A 22,630-nucleotide genomic window follows, 5' to 3' on the forward strand; every position below is an offset into this window, starting at 1 on the left:
TAATTTTTTAATTAAAATTTTTTCTAATGACTTCCTTTTTATATCAGCTTATCAAATAATTTAGTCCTACATGAGGTAGGAATATCCATAGATGTATAAGGATGAGTTAGGGCTATAGGGTTCTCTTATTTCCACAAGCAACATTTAGGAAAAGAAATCTGACCTGTTCCTAGCAACCCATTTTATTGAAACCCTACTATGTGTCACTCACTGTAAAGGGATAGACCAGTGACCAAAATGAAGTCCTTACTGCCATGAAACTTATTCTAGGCCAGGCGCGGTGGCTCAAGCCTGTAATCCCAGCACTTTGGGAGGCCGAGACGGGCGGATCACAAGGTTGGGAGATCGAGACCATCCTGGCTAACATGGTGAAACCCCGTCTCTACTAAAAAATACAAAAAACTAGCCGAGCGAGGTGGCGGCACCTGTAGTCCCAGCTACTCAGGAGGCTGAGGCAGGAGAATGGCGGGAACCCGGGAGGTGGAGCTTGCAGTGAGCTGAGATCCCGCCACTGCACTCCAGCCTGGGCGACAGAGCGAGACTCCGTCTCAAAAAAAAAAAAAAAAAAAAAAAGAAAGAAACTTATTCTACAGCACAGAAACAGATGGTAAATAAGTGACTGTGTGTGTATGTTTATTTGTCTCAGGTGGAGTAAATGCTCTAAAGAACAGGGCGAAAGTAACAGAGACACATGGGGGGGCAAGAATAGATGATCATAGAAGTCATGCCTGATGAAGCGACATGCAGAGACCTAAATGAAATGAAGGAGGGGGCTATGTGTGTGTCTCTAATGGAAGAACAATCCAGGAGGTGACATAAAGACCAAGGCTGAACTATACTAGAGGACCAGCAGGGAAGTCATTACAGCTGAACCAGAGGGACTAAGGGGTTATATAAAATATGGACAATATGGCCCTCACAGCCACTTACATAGCTAACTACGATTTCATTAAGGCTGGGATAGAGGTTGGCTCAGAGTGTCAGGCAAGCACAAAGGTTGGGATAATACTGCTTGGGATTAGGGAGGTAGGAGTGGGAAGGATTTAACATTTTGTTCACAATTTGAGTTATGAGAAACACTTTGTCAAAGAGAGAAACTGAGAAGAGATCAAAAGGAACAAAGCAAAGCATGAAAATCCACAGCTGTGAAGAACTCATATATTGCATTTAGATGTGATCAATAGACTTTAAGAACCTTATTTTTTCTTTATTGGCTTCAAGATAGCAAGAAAGCCTTAGTTCATAAATCGTAGCAATTAAGTGCCAATTTGCCCCCACATCATTTTAAGCATTGATCGAAATCCAACTAAGAACTCATATTCATTTGTTTGTCTGTCATACTTAAGAATTAATTTACTCTGCCAAGGGTCATTTAGCTATTAAAAAATAATAGCTACAAGAAAATAAATATTTTAGTGTAATTTTCTGATGGTGCCAAAAGTTACCATATTAGCATATGGTAAAATAGGCAAGGGATGAGGGGGTCCTTCAACAAACACTGCTTTTCCTAATGTTTTGGCATAATGCACCTTAAATCACTACAACAAACATCCAAAAAAACCCAATGCCAGCAGAAACAAAGAATTAAAGACAGTAACACAGTGGTTTCTGACACTGGCAATAATTTTTAAATCTTTATTCTCATGAGGTAAAGTACTGAAATCAAGAATTTACTTTTAATCACTGTTCAATCTTTGTTCAATACTATAGAACACAGGAAGGTTGGTCTATGCCACATGATGAATGCAGTCTATTTCTTGCATTGCACATTAAGAAGCAGAGCAGGTAGCACAGTGTTGGCTAAGTCTCAGCGGTGGCATATTTTCATCTCCTACGGGGTGTGGGAAGACCCCACTGCACAGCAGTAACAATAAATCTAGCATATCCGTTTATGAAATAACTTTGGCAGTAATGGCAAGAGGATTTGGATGAAAGTGTATTTGTGGTCTTCCAGCTGGAAGATCAGAGCAGAGATTCTAAAGCAAAAAAGCAGAGTGGAATGGCAGATAGTGGCTGCTTGGATAAGAACAGAAGACAGTTGAGGATCCATGCTGAGCGCAAGGGGAAATGCAAACAAGACAGTCCTTTCAGAATATCCCCATGCTGCCCAGTGTTGGCGTGAGGGATTACTAATGCCATCTGCTGGATATTCTTGGGATTTAAAAATGGAATTTAAACAAATAATACTCCAGTTTCCCTATGTCTTGGCTTCAGTTCTTAAATGAGAAAAACAGCAGCAATAACCAGCTAAAGAAAACAAGTGATGAAAACAAAACTCAGGCCATGTACATGTTTACTATACCTTGAGAAGATTGGAACTTTGTATGGCCACTTATTTCAGACAAAGTATTTATAATAATTGAATTTTTTTGGTTGACGTGTGTTTGTTTAATTTTAGCAGAACTCTGTAGTGGTGCACTTTGGCCATATGCAACACTCAGGCAACTGGATATAGTTTGTACTGTAAATCCACAAAGCCCGTGCTAAAAATATATTATACACTATAAAATTTATATACTACATACTCTCTTTTGTTGGAGAGAACATTGTGGTTTTATTTTGTTTTTAAATCGGGATAAAAATAATTAAAAGGCAAGAAGAACATTTGGTCAAAAACACTACATATCCATTTGTGTCTTATATAAAATATAGTAAGTTATCTTTTGTTGTTGTTTTGTGGAAATATTTTCCTCTATCATGCTCTCTGTAGGATTATTGTGAGATTGCAGTTTAAAATGACAAAATTCCTTCTGGTATTTCAATAAGATTTTAGAACCTTTAGACATGTGTTGCTAAATTAACATTGATTATAGTCTACATTTTCGAAACCGTACTAATCCCATGAGACTTGTAGTGGGGAAAAAAAAATGGTTTCTGTGGTCAAATCCATTTGGAATATTCTATAATCCAAATATCTTCTCCTAGAGATCAATAAGGCACATCAACTGAGATGTGAGGAGTTGATATTTACTGACAGTTTACCACATACCATTATCTCATTTAATGTTCATTCTGATTCTATTATGTGGACATTATCATTATTCAAAAGGAAACAGGTTTATAGGGTTTATAATTTGTTCAACGTCACACTAAGAAAATAAAGGTACTGGATCTGACTTCAGAGACTGCACTCACAAGTACAAAGCTATATATCCCATAATATCAATCAGTGAAATAATATATATTGAAAGAATTTTATGTTAATTATATTTCTATATTCACCTGTTTAAAGCTTTGAGCAATAATATGATAATATCATCTGTTTAACTTTGCTTAACCCAACATTTCTAAATCTAGTTAGTTACAGGAAACTCATTAATTTTAGTGGAACTAGCATCCTACAGAATTCAGTTCCAAAAATGCTGATATAATTAAGCTATAGTATTGCTATAGATGAGAAGTCAGGAAGGGAGTGGCTCTTTAGTGTTTCTCTGGCCACTTGTTCCAGCATATCTGCTGGTGTTCTCTGCCTATGCATGTCCCATGCTGGTCTCCACCTGATGATTTGGAAGGGCTAGAAATAGGGAAGCAAACACCTGATATCTTTGCTGCTGCAGGTGCACAGAGCACTGGAACTCTCTGCATAAATGTGTAATATTTAGGACATCCTGCAAAAGGAACAAGCTTAATTTAGTTAAACCACAAGGTTGAGTGATAGACAGCATGTTGCTGTTATTGTTTAGTCAATTAAATCATCCCCTGTACTTGTAGGAACTGTTCCACATTTATTACCAGTGAGAAACAAGTTCGGGTAGTGTTGTTGATTTCCTTGTGTTGGATTGAGTTATACTTAGCACATCTAAAGATTTGAGAATGAATGGTGGAAGACACAGTGATAAATTGTCGAGCTTTTCTAAAGATTCAGAAGTTCTAAAGTTCCTGCCAGTGACAGATGGTCTGTCCTTACTCATTGCTTATCTTCCTGACAGGACTTGATTTTTTTTTTTTTTTTTTCTTTTTTGCTCAATTCCCTTACAGTAAGTTCAGCTTCTTGGGAGGTGGGATAGTTTCATTTGTTATAATTACATTACTATATTTTGAAGTGGCATCAACTCTCTATGAACATCTCTTTTTAGATTATTAATGTGCACATGTGCACAAAAGGGAATTATAGGATAAGAGGAAGAGAGGAAATACACTACCAAGGGAAATCCATACCTCAATCTTTCTGTTATTTTGATAACCAAGTATACTATTAAATAGAGTCCTCACTGGATAGTGTTTTTTTAAATAAATATTATTTTAGTACCTCCAATATTTTATAATAATCGAAAACTTTTTGAAAATTTTGTTTAAACCACACAACTAGCGTTTATGAGCTTGTAAAATATTTCTAAGAATTCACACAATGAGCCCAAACAACTATAACAATAATGTGCTTAGATATTAAATAGTTTCCAAATGAAAAATGGAAAATTGCAATCAAATTTCTTAATTCCCTTCATCAATTTCAAATATGTTCACTGCTAAAATAGGAGATTAGAAGATATGCTATTAAGATAAGGAAGGTTGGAAAAGAAAACAATTCCCTGTGGAAGTAAATATAAAGGCTTTAAACATTCTAGCTTGTCTACAAATAACTTCAAAAATCCAGAAGTAATTTAGCCCTCAAGTTAATAATGCCACTAGTGTGATATAGCATTATATAGCTGCAAGTGTTACCAGGTGGAAAGAGATCGACATTATTCCCTAGACCTAGGGAAGTTATAACCCTTGTTTAGTGAACATTTTCTCAGATAGTGGCTTTTTAACATTGCTTTATTTTGGTAACATTCAATTACAAAATCTCAGAGAACTCATGCCAGCCCACTGGTTATGCATGAAGATGTTAACCTAGACTTAGGGAAGTTATAATCCTTGTTTAGTGAACATTTTCTCAGATAGTAAATGGAAGAATTAACTGTGTAGAACATTACAAAAAAGTTTCAAGCTTCTTTAACACATAGTGTCACAATAATAATACTGGATTTTAGTTGTGTATCTATTGCATATACATTGATGTATAACTAAAAAGACAAGACATATCTGTCTTTTTATTCTTAAGGACCATTCTAGTATAATTGGATTTTCTTCTCCAGATAAAAATGTGTTGAAAAAAGGTTCTAAATATTCAATATTTTTGAAAAGGCCAACAAATATTGCATAATTTTGAAATCATGCCTTTATAAAATCACAGAAGTAAAAGTTACCCTAGTGAGTATGTTTATTAAAATGTATTAAGATTACAAAAAGGTGCATAGATGAAGTTAATAAAAATGCTTTTCTTTAAAGATAAGATGGGCTAAATTACTCTAACAAGTAGACCCAAAATGTATTGTTCCACTATTAAAGGTTTGTTTCATGTCAGCTCAGTACCACAGCATGGAGTAGAAAAGGGGAGTCTGCTCTGTGCACCGGATCTATTGTGGCTTCCAAGGTCCTCTGTGCATGATGTCACCATCCTAGTAAGCTGGAATGGACAAAGAGCAGACACAAGCACATGGGAGGTTTTATGAATCAGGTTTGAAAGTGGTGTACATCACTCTGCTCACATTTGATTGGCACTCAGTCACATGGCCTTGTAATTCTACCCTGCAGTGGAGGATGGGAAATGTAGCCTACCTGAGTGTCCCAGCAGAAGGAGAGAATGGATTTTCATGATCGTCTCGCAGTTTCTACCACATGAACCCTTGACTTTGCTTAAAAATAGAGATGACTTTAAATGATTATGAATTAATATAGTCTAGTTTTTCTGATAAACTTTGTATCCCCTCACTTGTTTGTAGGGCAGGATATTTTTAAAATTCATATAGTAACCTAAATTGGAGACTAAGTTTGAGGACTAATGATTTTAGAATAGTTGGTTAAATAGAACTGGTAGGAGACCTGGGAACTTGAGAACCCAAAAGAGATTCAAATAGACTCTTTCTTGAAAATGCACATTAAGACATATAGGACTCATACTGAAGGTTCACAGATACTTAGTGACCACCTATGGTGAAGAACACTCAATTTAGAACATGAAGATAGATTATTATTTATTTATTTATCTGTAGTAATGTGCTAATAATTGTTTGCTTATAACAAATTTATACTGTTAAAATATCTTATATGTTAATACTCATGAATAAAACCAAAGACGAGAAGCAGAGATTATCTCCTTGCTGACCCTAAGCAACAGAAGATAGTACAATGAGTAGAATCATGGCTTTAGACAACACATTTGTCTTTCTTCTTCACAGAAATACAAGATTTGTGCCTCAATATTATTTCATGCTTTTGCCTAAAATACTTTAAGATGAAGAGCCATGGGTAAATTTTATAGTCTAGATAGTTACTGATACGTTATTATCATAACTCTTACCTTCTACTTAGTCCATAAAGGCTGTTGCACAAAACAACTTCTCATTTAGTAATTTCTACAGGTAATGCAGAGTGCTCATAGTTTAAATTTCGCTTTATCTGATTACATAGTGAAGGTTATTATTTAGCTTAAAATGAGGATAACTTAAGCTAAATAGAATCACTCTACTACTATTACTTCAGAAGTATTTTAAATCTATACTGTCTATCTATTGGTATTCACTTCTTTTTCTCTGAGTTCTATTTACATATTTTAGTGGTGATTTACCCCCTTCTACAACGTATTTCTCTTTATTTTACCCAGAAACCCACTTTTCTTATATCTTAGTTTCTAGTTTGAAGTCTTTTAAATCCAATGGAGTCCCACATATTTTCTATTACTTTTTATTGCTAATAAATTATTCATTATTTGTCTCTAAGATGATTAAAGTAAAACAATCAGAAAATTTGAAGTATGGATTACCGTTACTAGTATAAAGTGTTTTTTAGCAAAAACTGAAAACTGCCATAAGTTATATTTTAAATATTAAGTTTCACCTATAAGTTGAGTATACATATATTTCAAAAATGATAATAATAAAGGTTAAAAGCAGATAACATATCCTCAATTCTCTGATCATGTACTATCTATATACCTCAATAAAGTCACAGGGAACAATGTGATGTATAATGGAATAGTATGAAACTTGTACCAAATGTTAAAAAACCAAGATTCTGCAACTAATTATGTACTTTGAAAAAACATTGAGTCGCATACCAAATATATTTCCAATTTTATTTTTTTGTGATGCAATGCATCTCTTAGCAGGTATTTCTCAGTAGGACAAAGAATAGCCACCAAAATGCAATTCACATTTTATAACAACTCCTTGATAGCTATTTGAAGGCATCTTCATTTGAAACCCAGTCGTTGAGTGTTATTGCTAAAAACAACAGAATGACCTCCTACAAAATAATCTCACTTATTATACGCCCATGCCATGCGTAAATCAGAAGAACACATCTTAGAATATGTATGATAATATTTAGCAGAGTGGAAATCTTGATATAGAAACTGCCCCTACTATACACACACACACACACACACACACCACACACACAAACATCTGAAGCTTAACTTTTTTGGCCTAAGCCAGGAATCATTTAGAATAAATGTATCTGAAGTTGGTCAAACAAGAGTGCTACCCATATATTTTTGTTCTTCCTGTTAAATATATTTTATTTATTTTCATCTTATTAGCAATCTAAAAGCTACTAAAATTTCCTACCCATGCTTTAATGCTAATATGTTGTCTATCACTTTTTGTATTTAACTTTCAGATAATTTAAGAATTAGATGACCTTAGAATGCACATGACAGAAATTTGCAGGAGAATATAGAGCAGTTTACTTAGTCAAAAGAGTAGAAAGCATATACACAGAGAAGTAGCAGAAGATAAGAATATTAAATTAGAGCCAGATTGTAGAAGCTATGTCCTTTGATATTTATTAGGTAGATGATAAAAAGCCATCAAAGTTTATTTTGAGTAGGGAATGTGATTTGAAATTTTATCTCCACTCTCAGTTAAATCACAAAACAGTACATTTTATTTGTATATTTTTTTCTGTTGAAACCCACGGTTTTCTAGGTTTTGATGAATTATATTTTCAAATTTAATTAGCAAGTATACAGTGCATCTATGTGTCAAACACAAATGCTTCTACAGTGTTTTGCTAATGATTTTTCCATCTTCAATTAAGTAACTAAGACCTTTCTAACATACGATTCATTTTTTTTTGTCATTTGCAAAGTATATTCATTAGTTTGGTTTGTTTTGCATGATTGCTTTTGACTGATAGCTGATTTGTTTTCTATTCTAGGTTGTGGAGACTAATTTGGTTGCTTTTGACTGTCACTGGATCATTATAAATGAGGTAAAGCTAACTAAACCTTATTGTTAACTCTGTGTCCTTTTTTCCACATATATAACTGTAGCATTTCCAATCCTTGAATTGGCCTTGAATTTTTAAAAGGAAACAACATACGACGTAAACATTCAACTTACTGAGTGAATGCTGTTTAACAAAAATTGAATGAAGTTTTTAAAAATGGTAAGGGGCTTTATATTAATAAAATAAATGGAGAAAGTCTTTCTCACTGAGTATCTTTTAGCTCTTTCTGTTGGCTCATACTGCCTGCTCAAGGAGATCATCTTTATAAAAAGTACAGTTCTACTTTGTAAGCAAAGTAAACTCCTCCCAGTGGAGTGCTTGCGTTCCGTTTATATTTTAATGTTGTTTCTAGAACTGTTAAGTCCACCCTCTTTACATGAGTATTAAAAAGTTCAACATTTCCTGGGGGGCGGAGCAAGATGGCCGAATAGGAACAGCTCCAGTCTTCAACTCCCAGCGCGAGCGACACAGAAGACCGGTGATTTCTGCATTTTCAACTGAGGTACTGGGGTCATCTCTCTAGGGAGTGCCGGACAATCGGTGCTGGTCAGCTGCTGCAGCCTGACCAGCGTGAGCTGAAGCAGGGCGAGGCATCGCCTCACCTGGAAGCGCAAGGGGAAGAAATCCCTTTTCCTAGCGAGGGGAAATGAGACACACAACACCTGGAAAATCGGGTAACTCCCACCCCAATACTGCGCTTTAAGGAAACAGGCACACCAGGAGAATATATCCCATACCTGGCCGGGAGGGTCCCACGCCCACGGAGCCTCCCTCACTGCTAACACAGCCGTCTGCGGCGATCTATCCGCAAGGCAGCAGCGAGGCTGGGGAGGGGCGCCCGCCATTGCTGAGGCTTAAGTAGGTAAACAAAGCCGCTGGGAAGCCCGAACTGGGTGGAGCTCACAGCAGCTCAAGGAAGCCTGCCTGTCTCTGTAGACTCTACCTCTGCGGACAGCGCACAGCTGCAGTCCATTAGGGGAAAGAGCGGGGCCGTGGCAGACGCGAACGACTCTGTCTGACAGCTTTGGGGAGAGCCGTGGATCTCCTAACGCGGAGGTTGAGATCTGAGAACGGACAGACTGCCTGCTCAGGTGGGTCCCTGACCCCTGAGTAGCCTAGCTGGGAGACATCCCCCACTAGGGGCAGTCTGACACCCCACACCTCACAGGGTGGAGTCACCCCTGAGAGGAAACTTCCAAAGAAAGAATCAGACAGGTACAATCGCTGTTCAGCAATATTCTATCTTCGGCAACCTCTGCTGCTGACACCCAGGCAAACAGGGTCTGGAGTGGACCTCAAGCAATCTCCAACAGACCAACAGACAGTCCTTCTGACTGTCAGAAGGAAAACTATCAAACAGGAAGGACACCTATACCAAAACCCCATCAGTACGTCACCATCATCAAAGACCAAGACAGATAAAACCACAAAGATGGGGAAGAAGCAGGGCAGAAAAGCTGGAAATTCAAAAAATAAGAGCGCATCTCCTCCTGCAAAGGAGCGCAGCCCATCGCCAGCAACGGATCAAAGCTGGTCAGAGAATGACTTTGACGAGATGAGAGAAGAAGGCTTCAGTCCATCAAACTCTCAGAGCTAAAGGAGGAATTACGTACCCAGCGCAAAGAAACTAAAAATCTTGAAAAAAAGTGGAAGAATTGACAGCTAGACTAATTAATGCAGAGAAGATCATAAACGAAATGACAGAGATGAAAACCATGACACGAGAAATACGTGACAAATGCACAAGCTTCAGTAACCGACTCGATCAACTGGAGGAAAGAGTATCAGCGATTGAGGATCAAATGAATGAAATGAAGCGAGAAGAGAAACCAAAAGAAAAAAGAAGGAAAAGAAATGAACAAAGCCTGCAAGAAGTATGGGATTATGTAAAAAGACCAAATCTACGTCTGATTGGGGTGCCTGAAAATGAGGGGGAAAATGGAACCAAGTTGGAAAATACTCTTCAGGATATCATCCAGGAGAACTTCCCCAACCTAGTAGGGCAGGCCAACATTCAAATTCAGGAAATACAGAGAACGCCACAAAGATACTCCTCCAGAAGAGCAACTCCAAGACACATAATTGCCAGATTCACCAAAGTTGAAATGAAGGAAAAAATCTTAAGGGCAGCCAGAGAGAAAGGTCGGGTTACCCACAAAGGGAAGCCCATCAGAATAACAGCAGACCTCTCGGCAGAAACTCTACAAGCCAGAAGAGAGTGGGGGCCAATATTCAACGTTCTTAAAGAAAAGAATTTTCAACCCAGAATTTCATATCCAGCCAAACTAAGCTTCATCAGTGAAGGAGAAATAAAATCCTTTACAGATAAGCAAATGCTTAGAGATTTTGTCACCACCAGGCCTGCCTTACAAGAGACCCTGAAGGAAGCCCTAAACATGGAAAGGAACAACCGGTACCAGCCATTGCAAAAACATGCCAAAATGTAAAGAACATCGAGGCTAGGAAGAAACTGCATCAACTAACGAGCAAAATAACCAGTTAATATCATAATGACAGGATCAAGTTCACACATAACAATATTAACCTTAAATGTCAATGGACTAAATGCTCCAATTAAAAGACACAGACTGGCAAACTGGATCAAGAGTCAAGACCCATCAGTCTGCTGTATTCAGGAGACCCATCTCACATGCAGAGACATACATAGGCTCAAAATAAAGGGATGGAGGAAGATCTACCAAGCAAATGGAGAACAAAAAAAAGCAGGGGTTGCAATCCTAGTCTCTGATAAAACAGACTTTAAACCATCAAAGATCAAAAGAGACAAAGAAGGCCATTACATAATGGTAAAGGATCAATTCAACAGGAAGAGCTAACTCTCCTAAATATCTATGCACCCAATACAGGAGCACCCAGATTCATAAAGCAAGTCCTTAGAGACCTACAAAGAGACTTAGACTCCCATACAATAATAATGGGAGACTTCAACACTCCACTGTCAACATTAGACAGATCAACGAGACAGAAAGTTAACAAGGATATCCAGGAATTGAACTCATCTCTGCACCAAGCGGACCTAATAGACATCTATAGAACTCTCCACCCCAAATCAACAGAATATACATTCTTCTCAGCACCACATCGCACTTATTCCAAAATTGACCACATAATTGGAAGTAAAGCACTCCTCAGCAAATGTACAAGAACAGAAATTATAACAAACTGTCTCTCAGACCACAGTGCAATCAAACTAGAACTCAGGACTAAGAAACTCAATCAAAACCGCTCAACTACATGGAAACTGAACAACCTGCTCCTGAATGACTACTGGGTACATAACGAAATGAAAGCAGAAATAAAGATGTTCTTTGAAACCAATGAGAACAAAGATACAACATACCAGAATCTCTGGGACACATTTAAAGCAGTGTGTAGAGGGAAATTCATAGCACTAAATGCCCACAAGAGAAAGCAGGAGAGATCTAAAATGGTCACTCTAACATCACAATTAAAAGAACTAGAGAGGCAAGAGCAAACACATTCCAAAGCTAGCAGAAGGCAAGAAATAACTAAGATCAGAGCAGAACTGAAGGAGATAGAGACACAAAAAACCCTCCAAAAAATCAATGAATCCAGGAGTTGGTTTTTTGAAAAGATCAACAAAATTGACAGACCGCTAGCAAGACTAATAAAGAAGAAAAGAGAGAGGAATCAAATAGACGCAATAAAAAATGATAAAGGGGATATCACCACCGACCCCACAGAAATACAAACAACCATCAGAGAATACTATAAATGCCTCTACGCAAATCAACTAGAAAATCTAGAAGAAATGGATAATTTCCTGGACACTTACAGTCTCCCAAGACTAAACCAGGAAGAAGTTGAATCCCTGAATAGACCAATAGCAGGCTCTGAAATTGAGGCAACAATTAATAGCCTACCCACCAAAAAAAGTCCAGGACCAGATGGATTCACAGCTGAATTCTACCAGAGGTACAAGGAGGAGCTGGTACCATTCCTTCTGAAACTATTTCAATCAATAGAAAAAGAGGGAATCCTCCCCAACTCTTTTTATGAGGCCAACATCATCCTGATACCAAAGCCTGGCAGAGACACAACAAAAAAAGAGAATTTTAGACCAATATCCCTGATGAACATCGATGCAAAAATTCTCAATAAAATACTGGCAAACCGGATTCAGCAGCACATCAAAAAGCTTATCCACCATGATCAAGTGGGCTTCATCCCTGGGATGCAAGGCTGGTTCAACATTCGCAAATCAATAAACGTAATCCAGCATATAAACAGAACCAAAGACAAGAACCACATGATTATCTCAATAGATGCAGAAAAGGCTTTTGACAAAATTCAACAGCCCTTTATGCTAAAAACGCTCAATAAATTCGGTATTGATGGAACGTACCTCAAAATAATAAGAGCTATTTATGACAAACCCACAGCTAATATCATACTGAATGGGCAAAAACTGGAAAAATTCCCTTTGAAAACTGGCACAAGACAGGGATGCCCTCTCTCACCACTCCTATTCAACATCGTGTTGGAAGTTCTGGCTAGGGCAATCAGGCAAGAGAAAGAAATCAAGGGTATCCAGTTAGGAAAAGAAGAAGTCAAATTGTCCCTGTTTGCAGATGACATGATTGTATATTTAGAAAACCCCATTGTCTCAGCCCAAAATCTCCTTAAGCTGATAAGCAACTTCAGCAAAGTCTCAGGATACAAAATTAATGTGCAAAAATCACAAGCATTCTTATACACCAGTAACAGACAAGCAGAGAGCCAAATCAGGAATCAACTTCCATTCACAATTGCTTCAAAGAGAATAAAATACCTAGGAATCCAGCTTACAAGGGATGTAAAGGACCTCTTCAAGGAGAACTACAAACCACTGCTCAGTGAAATCAAAGAGGACACAAACAAATGGAAGAACATACCATGCTCATGGATAGGAAGAATCAATATCGTGAAAATGGCCATACTGCCCAAGGTATTTATAGATTCAATGCCATCCCCATCAAGCTACCAATGACTTTCTTCACAGAATTGGAAAAAACTGCTTTAAAGTTCATATGGAACAAAAAAGAGCCCGCATTGCCAAGACAATCCTAAGTCAAAAGGACAAAGCTGGAGGCGTCACGCTACCTGACTTCAAACTATACTACAAGGCTACAGTAACCAAAACAGCATGGTACTGGTACCACAACAGAGATATAGACCAATGGAACAGAACAGAGTCCTCAGAAATAATACCACACATCTACAGCCATCTGATCTTTGACAAACCTGAGAGAAACAAGAAATGGGGAAAGGATTCCCTATTTAATAAATGGTGCTGGGAAAATTGGCTAGCCATAAGTAGAAAGCTGAAACTGGATCCTTTCCTTACCCCTTATACGAAAATTAATTCAAGATGGATCAGAGACTTAAATGTTAGACCTAATACCATAAAAACCCTAGAAGAAAATCTAGGTAGTACCATTCAGGACATAGGCATGGGCAAGGACTTCATGTCTAAAACACCAAAAGCAACGGCAGCAAAAGCAAAAATTGACACATGGGATCTAATTAAACTAAAGAGCTTTTGCACAGCTAAAGAAACTACCATCAGAGTGAACAGGCAACCTACAGAATGGGAAAAAATTTTTGCAACCTACTCATCTGACAAAGGGCTAATATCCAGAATCTACAAAGAACTCAAACAAATATACAAGAAAAAAACAAACAACCCCATCAAAAAGTGGGGAAAGGATATGAACAGACATTTCTCAAAAGAAGACATCCATACAGCCAACAGACACATGAAAAAATGCTCATCATCACTCGCCATCAGAGAAATGCAAATCAAAACCACAATGAGATACCATCTCACACCAGTTAGAATGGCAATCATTAAGAAGTCAGGAAACAACAGGTGTTGGAGAGGATGTGGAGAAATAGGAACACTTTTACACTGTTGGTGGGATTGTAAACTAATTCAACCATTATGGAAAACAGTATGGCGATTCCTCAAGGATCTAGAACTAGATGTACCATATGACCCAGCCATCCCACTACTGGGTATATACCCAAAGGATTATAAATTACTCTACTACAAAGACACATGCACACGTATGTTTATTGCGGCACTATTCACAATAGCAAAGACTTGGAATCAACCCAAATGTCCATCTGTGACAGACTGGATTAAGAAAATGTGGCACATATACACCATGGAATACTATGCAGCCATAAAAAAGGATGAGTTTGCGTCCTTTGTAGGGACATGGATGCAGCTGGAATCCATCATTCTTAGCAAACTATCACAAGAAGAGAAAACCAAACACCGCATGTTCTCACTCATAGGTGGGAACTGAACAATGAGATCACTTGGACTCGGGAAGGGGAACATCACACACTGGGGCCTATCATGGGGAGGGGGGAGGAGGGAGGGATTGCATTGGGGATTATATAAGATATAAACGTCATGCACATGTACCCTAGAACTTAAAGTATAATAAAAAAAAAAAAAAAAAAAAAAAAAAAAAAAAAATAAAAAAATAAAAAATAAAAAAATAAAAGTTCAACATATGAATATGAATAAACAGAGAACAGATTTTTCCTTTTCATAAGGAAGTACAACTGTTTTCAAATCTTTAGACTTGTCAAATTCTTGTGAAAGTCTTTTGATTTTTGCAAAGATAATACATAAGATTAAAAATATATTACAACCTAAAAGCCCTGTGAAATAAGTTTTCCATTAGCACCTGCCAGTCAGAAATGGAAGGAACAATGAGCAGATCAGTCATGGACAAGTAATGTGATCACATGGATTTTTTCCTCAACAAGATGTAGTACTTGGTCATACCTATTACTTACGAATAAAAATAATATATTATTTGTTCATTATACTAAATACACAATTCTAGACTAATAAGATTTGTTTTATGGACAAAATAGTATTTTTGGATAAGAATCCTGGTTTTCTAATCAGCAAGACAGGTTTGATCCTGGCTATGAAACTCAGTAGCTGTCTTAACATGGATATCAGCTTCTTGTGCCTCAGTTTATTCATTTGGACAAGTATAATAACAATTACTTTGCAAGTTCATAATAAAAGTTAAATGAGGTATTATCAGGTGCTCTTAACATAGTACTTGACAAATGACACCCAAGAATGGTACTGCAATAATGATCATATCACACTAAAATTCAGAGATCATTCTCTTATATATTATTTTGTGGAATACTAAACCATATCCTCTGAAGTACTGAAGGAATGAAGTCCATAGAGAATAAATTATTTTCCTCTTTTTACACAAAGAAGTGAAAATAATTCCCAGTTTCAAGTTGTTTCTCTGACACTACACTTCATTGATTGAATGATCCTTTTTATTTCAGAGTAAAGACACCAAAACCACCTTACAAGTCTGATTTTGGTCTGCCAAACTTTAGGTTTCTATGAATTTTAGCTGTATTTCTAATGCCAAAATAAGGTAGATTTTTCTGAGATTTCCTCGGGCAATACGTATATGGAGATCTGCTTTTCAATACAGTTCTGATACCTTCTAAATTTCTAGTATGTTTTAATTTTCATGTGGAATGACTAAACATTGCGATAGGGGGAAAGACAAAGCAAAAGGGATTTAACAAACCTTCATAACTTTTCAAATTAAGTATTTTCATTTCAGTTTTTCTCCAAGGAAACTAAGTTTCAAAGAAATTAAACAATTCAGCAAATATTACACAACTATTAGTGTTGATAATGGGATTTAAAGCTTAATCTTTTTCAGTGTAAAGCTTTGGCTGGTTTTGTTTTGTTTGTTTTGTTTTTAGCTTTTAAGTTCAGGGGTACATAAGCAAGTTTGTATGTAGGTGAACTCGTGTCTTGGGGGTTTATTGTACAGATTATTTTGTCACCCAGGCATTAAGCCTAGTGCTCATTAGTTATTTTTCCTGATCCTTTTCTTCTTCCTACTCTCTGCCCTTCAGTAGAGCCCCAGATGTGTTGTTCCCCTCTTTGTGTCCATGTGTTTTCATCACTTAGCTCCCACTTATAAGTGAGAACATGAGGTATTTGGTTTTCTGTTTCTGCATTAGTTTCCTGAGGAAAATGGCTTCCAGCTCCATTCATATTTCTGCAAAGGGCCTATCATTCTTTTTTTGTGATTGCACAGTATTCCACAATGTATATGTTCCACATTTTCTTTATCCAGTCTACTATTGATGGGTATTTATGTTGATTCCATGTCGTTACTATTGTGAATAGTGATGCAATGAATATAGGCATGCATGTGTCTTTATGATAGAACAATTTATATTCATTTGGGTATATTTATATTGGGTATATTCACCCAGTAATGGGATTGCTGAGTGAAATGGTAGTTCTGCTTTTAGGTCTCTGAGGAAATCACCAGACTGTTTTCCACAATGGTTGAACAAATTTACACTCCCACCACAAACAATGTATAAACATTCCTTTTTCTTCACAACCATGCCAGCATCTGTTATTTTTTGACTTTTTAGTAACAACCATTATGACTGGCGTGAGATAATATCTCATAGTGGTTTTGATTTGGATTTCTCTAATGATCAGTGATGTTGAGCTTTCTTTCATATGATTATGATCACATGGTGTATTATTTTGAAAAGTGTTGATGTCCTTTTTTCCACTTTTAAGTGAAGTTGTTCGGTTTTGCTTTAAATTTTTTAAGTTCTTATAGAACTTAAGGATAATAGACCTTTGTCAGATGCATAGTTTGCAAAAATTTTTTCCCTTCTTTAGGTTGTTCACTCTCATGATAGTTTCTTTTGCTGCGCATAAGCTTTTTAGTTTAATTTGATTCCGTTTTTCAGTTTTTGCTTTTATTGCAATTGGTTTTGTCATCTTTGTCATGAAATCTTTGCCCATTTCTATGTATTGTCTAGGTTGTCTTCCAGGGTTTTTATAGTTATGGGTTTTACATTTAAGGTTTTAATCTATCTTGTGTTATTTTTTTGTATATGGTATAAGAAAGTGGTCCACTTTCAGTCTTCTGCATATGGCTTGCCAGTTATCCCAGCACCATTCATTATTAAAGGAAAGTGTCCTTTCCCCATTGCTTATTGTTGTCAGCTTTGTCAAAGATAAGATAGTTCTAGGTATGCAGCCTTATTATCTGGGCAATCTGTTCTGCTGCATTCATCTGTGTGTCTGTTTTTGTACAAGTATCATACTGTTTTGGTTAGTGCAGCACTGTAGTATAGTTTGAAGTCGGGTAGCATGATGTCTCTAGCTTTGTTCTTTTCCCTTAGGATTTTGTTTTTTCATACATGCTTTTTGATACATTTTCACTTAGAATTTTGTTTTTGACTATGAAAACAACATCGTCACCCACTGTTTAAGGCTCAGTTTGTACTTTGGAAGAAATGGCCTCTTCATATGATATAGGTGTACCCTGAATAGATTAGCATGTATTTAATTGGTAATAAATACATATTTTTGATTATTATCTTTATGGTTTATATTTTTGAAATTTCTACTTCCTCAGCTAAAATCTTATGGGAGCTATTTATGTCACTAGCTTTTTTTGGTTTTAATTATTTTCTAGATTACTTTTTTGATATAAAGACTCTTCTAATTTTTTGTTTTTCTTTCACATCCTACTTTGGACAGGGGATAGACTACACAGATTTCCTGATGCAAAACCAGCTGGAGTCATTTTACCTATTCATGTCAGTAAACCTGACTAGAAAAATAAAGTGACTTCTTACCTCCTTAGAGAAATTGATTAATCTAGATGAATTAATGCTTATAATCACTAAATTGAAATGGCCATTCTCCTCTGATGGTTGATAAGATTGCAAAAGGAACCCCTTAATTAATTAATTGTTTTTTTTATATGCAATTTAGCTTCTACAAGTATACCTGAACTTAAAAGTATAAACTGAAGTAGAGCTTCTGAGAACAACATGGTCATTAACCCACTGTTTAAGACTCAATTTGTACTTTGGAAGAAATGGCATCTTCGTTTTGTATAGGTGTAGCCTGAATAGACTAGCAAGTATTTCATTGGTAATCAATAGTATGGAAAGAATAATAAAAATTTGTTTGATTGTATTTTTTGTAAGTGTTATGATTCATGTTTTTAAACTTATTAAATTTTATTTCATAAAATATTAGAAATGAAATATTGTCATTAAGTAGATGCTCCATAATTTGGGTCACTATTTTGCAAAATAAAATATCCATATAAATAAAGCAATCTAACTGGTAAATAACTCCATAAATGTTAGAAGTCTAGGAGATGATTAAGGAGACCTCAGTTATTTTCTTATCCTTCAAACTTAGGTTTTCTACTGTGAACTGTCTCATAAAACCTCACCATCACAGTCACTGAAACCTTTATCTCCTTCTTACCCACAGTCCTACTTTCTTGTCCTCCGGCAGAGGTACAATTTCTTTTGGGCAAGTCACACTGCCTAGCCTCTTAAAAATACAATGTCCACAACCCATACCATTTACACTACACCGGTTAGTACTTTTATCTGAACAAGGTTAAAACTCAGATAATGTGCAAATGTTTTCTGTATTTTAACCCATAAAAAAAATTATTGGCTGGTATATCCAAAATCAACACTCTCACTTTCAAATTATTCCATTCACCCACCTTATTATTCTCATTCATCCACTGAATTCTGAAATATGCCTCAGAAGATGACTTTTATACTTTTCTTGCACACTTCTCATTTACATGCTTGTTTATGGGAATTTATAATGGATGAATTATAATTTTCCCTAGTTTCTATAAATGAAAAAAAAAAACATGGATTTCTCAAAATTGCTAGGAAGCTAATAAACTTTAAATATAATAATAAAAAACCCTCAAAATATGCAAATGCCATTTTGGCTGAACATGGAGAACATGAATCTGTCTAGTTTTGTTTGTGTAGCTATTATTTTGTTGCTAATTTTAAAATGGGTTGCAGACATTGATTTAATCTTATTGCATCAATAGTTTTTAAAGGAGTGAATATAAATCAAAGTTGGCATTGTGCATTATGATAGAAATTGATGTAGAAACTTGAAAACAATGTATTTTTTTCATTTGCATTAAGTGTGCTATAATAATGAGAGGCTGTGCTAACTCATATGGTGTAATCAATCATATGTTAGTGCTTGGTAATAGTATTTATCTTCTCCACACAATCAGTGGATCCAGCTCAGAGCAGCCTTTCCATGCAAGTATTGTCATCCCTTCAGGGCCCTAAAGCAGATGGCCTAACAATTTAAGTTTTACAGAAGTTAGAAATTCAGATAGGAATATGTGCACTGTTCAGACCTGCAAGAAGCACAATGCTTCATGTACCCTTCTATTGCCTGATAATACAGAATATGACCTTTGTTGTCTTGATGTGATTTTACTGGCTTTTTACTTAATTCGAATAGTTTAAGACATTATTCTCTGTTAATCTGAGTACTCCTGAGTACTACATTTAAGGAGAAAGTTGTTGGTTTGGGTTTTTTTTTGTTTTGCTTTGTTTTTGTTTTTGTTTTTTGACAGAGTTTCACTCTTGTCACCCAGGCTGGAATGCAATGGCATGATTTTGGCTCACTGCAAGCTCTTCCTCCCGGGTTCAAGTGATTCTCCTGCCTCAGTCTCCCGAGTAGCTGGGATTACAGGCATGTGCCACCAGGCCTGGCTAATTTTTGTATTTTTAGTAGAAATGCGGTTTCACCATGTTGGCCAGGCTGGTCTCGAACTCCTGACCTCAGGTGATCTGCCCGCCTCAGCCAACCAAAGTGTTAGGATTACAGATGTGAGCCACCGTGCCCGGCCAGTTTAGGGGGATTTTGTTGCTGTTTTGAGATTTAAAAAACCTATATGTGTAATGGATGTTTTCCATTTTTTCTAGTTTAATGATGAATTGAACTGCTCACTTCTAAGCTTTCAAGTAGAAAGTTGCCATTCTGCTATTCTTCCTGTTGGTACATAGCCTACAGCTGGATTTGTTCCATTTTTAACATTTGCATAATTGATTCATATTAATGTTAAATTTTACAGAAGCATCAAAGGGTCATCTTTGCTAAAATATGAAAAATATAAACAAATAAGAAACAAACACCACATAGTAGAGGGCTTAATCTTAATACTAAAATCTGCTTCATTTAGAATTGTTTAACATTTTAAAGCATTCTGGTGTCTGGAATTAAAATTTCAGGTATCAGTCTTTAGAAGATAATAAAATCTTACCATTCATTCATTCATTAAATTTTGCATTTATCAACATTTATTGATACCAACTATGAGCCAGAAGATTTGTTAGATGCTAAGAGATATAAGAATGGGAAAAAGGAAACTATTCCTCTGAAATAGTTATTTTTAATCTGAATTGGCATCTGATCTAATGGATTCTGAGAGTCTTTTCTTCCCCACAATCTTATTCATTTAAACCTAAAGCTGACATACTACAAGGATTCAGGAATGATTCAATTTTCCTAAGGATTTATTCTGGGAAATGGCTGTTTCTAGATGGGGTTGTATCCCCAGAAGGTATTTTAGCATTCCTTTTTTCTTCCTTGGGGCTTTCACAGTTCAGGATTCAACCTACATTAAATTATTAAAGCAAAGTGAATAAGAATAGTTTGCCAGACATATTGACTTTGATTCTTAATAGTTTTCAAATATCTACGTAAATTATTTTTGGGAAAAAAGGCTTGCTTAGCCTAAATAAGTAAAATAGAAAAAGCTAAGTTACTAAAATATATTTAATCATTTTTACTGCAATGTGAATTCTACTTTTATGAATATACTCAGTAAAATAAAGAATATAAGAAGGAAAATAATTTTATAATTTGGGCTCTTTAAATTACTTAGAGCTCGGGAATACTCTACATCTTTCAAAAGATTAAGATATTTAGTGGTTCTGTGGGCTTGGGAGAGTGAATACTTTATTGGTAAACTAGTCCTTCACATGATTATTTTTAAAAATCCGACAGTTTAAACATTTTTTAAAAATTCAGAGCATTAGAATAATATAGATCCTAGTAGACTGCATAACATTTTAATATACAAGTTTATTTCTGGAATTTTTTCCATTTAAATGGATCTCTTTATAGATTATATGATCACTTATCTTTCAGTGTTTATATAACATTGCATCTGCCACTCTTGAAATGCCCCCTTTTGAAATGCACAAGTAAAGTTCCGTAAATATAAAATAGCTGCCGAATCAAGTTTTCATATCACTGTTAAACTGTTTTTGAGATCACATGTCAAGACTAAAATTGTAAGTGAATTTTTTGAGACAGATTGTCTGTTAGTTTCATTCAGAATGACAGATTCTTTCTTCCCAGAAAATTACTTTCTCTTCCCTTCCCCATATAATAATAGGCAAAATACACTCAATTCAAATTGACATTTCTTCAGATATATTTTAGTTGTTTAGGTGCCTGAGAACTTCATCTTTGGAAACCTATGAAAGGTAACCATTCCTTTTCCCTTTTTGTGGGTTTGAAAAATGTCCTCTTAAAGGATTTGGCTCATGATAGATGACTACATCATTCCTTCCAGAATCATCAGGAAATTAAATGCTCAAATAATGTATCTTTACAGTTTTAAATTCTACCATTCATAAATATTAATCTAAATAATTCCTGTAAGGAAATATGGACTTGTATAACTTCTTCAGAGACTGTTTCTTTTGATGACATTGATAAATTCATCCCATGAATAGAATATTATGAATGAAGAGCTTCAAGTCTTCCTGAATCTTTGTTTATAAACTGAGAATAAATAGCATCCGATTGAGAGTATCATCCGTTAGCAGAAAATGGGATAATAAAGTAATTAGTATTTTGCTTAACATATAGTAGATATTTATTAAATGTAAATTTTATCCAATGTGCTGATTTGTCACTCATTGTGAGTGGTGTAGATAGAGACAGTATTGTTTGATAACATGTTGATAAATCTTAGCATTGCTAAAGCAAAAAATACCATATACCTAAAACAACTTAATTAATATTATGAGAAAAGTGGTACAATTTTCCATTGCCTTTCAAATTAAAGTTCCTGTCTTTATCATTTGTAATTTTAAAAATTGAAAGACATTGAATAGCAATATTAATGTTAATTAACTTTAAAAGATGTCTGGTTAAAATCAGGGCTTCAAATGGAGTTGACAGGATACCATTTAATCCTACTTTGTGAGTGTGAGTAGATTACATAGAATTTAAAAGCGGCCTGCTCCTTGCCAGACAAAGTTTTTGGTGGCCACTCAAATGATACAGACTAAAGGAAAAAGATGGCATTTTAAATTGAGAAAAAACATTTCTACGGAACATTAAGGATTGATTAAATGCCCAGAAATCCAGGATATTGCACTAGATATAGTTGATGGCAGGCATTATTTTATT

At 35.8% G+C, this 22,630-nt stretch overlaps 1 protein-coding gene across 1 annotated transcript in view; it reads left to right on the top strand.

The window, feature by feature from the left end:
* The window catches only part of GRID2 (glutamate ionotropic receptor delta type subunit 2), a 1,540,711-nt gene that overhangs the window by 938,108 nt on the left and 579,973 nt on the right, over window positions 1–22,630 (top strand). Inside the window, exon 5 of the mRNA XM_033214833.1 lies at window positions 8,203–8,256. Coding sequence (XP_033070724.1) covers window positions 8,203–8,256 — 54 coding nt within the window. The remainder of the gene's footprint in view (window positions 1–8,202; window positions 8,257–22,630) is intronic.

This window comes from Trachypithecus francoisi, unplaced genomic scaffold (genome assembly GCF_009764315.1).
Source record: "Trachypithecus francoisi isolate TF-2019V2 unplaced genomic scaffold, Tfra_2.0 Lachesis_group1, whole genome shotgun sequence".
Taxonomy (NCBI): Eukaryota; Metazoa; Chordata; class Mammalia; order Primates; family Cercopithecidae; genus Trachypithecus; species Trachypithecus francoisi.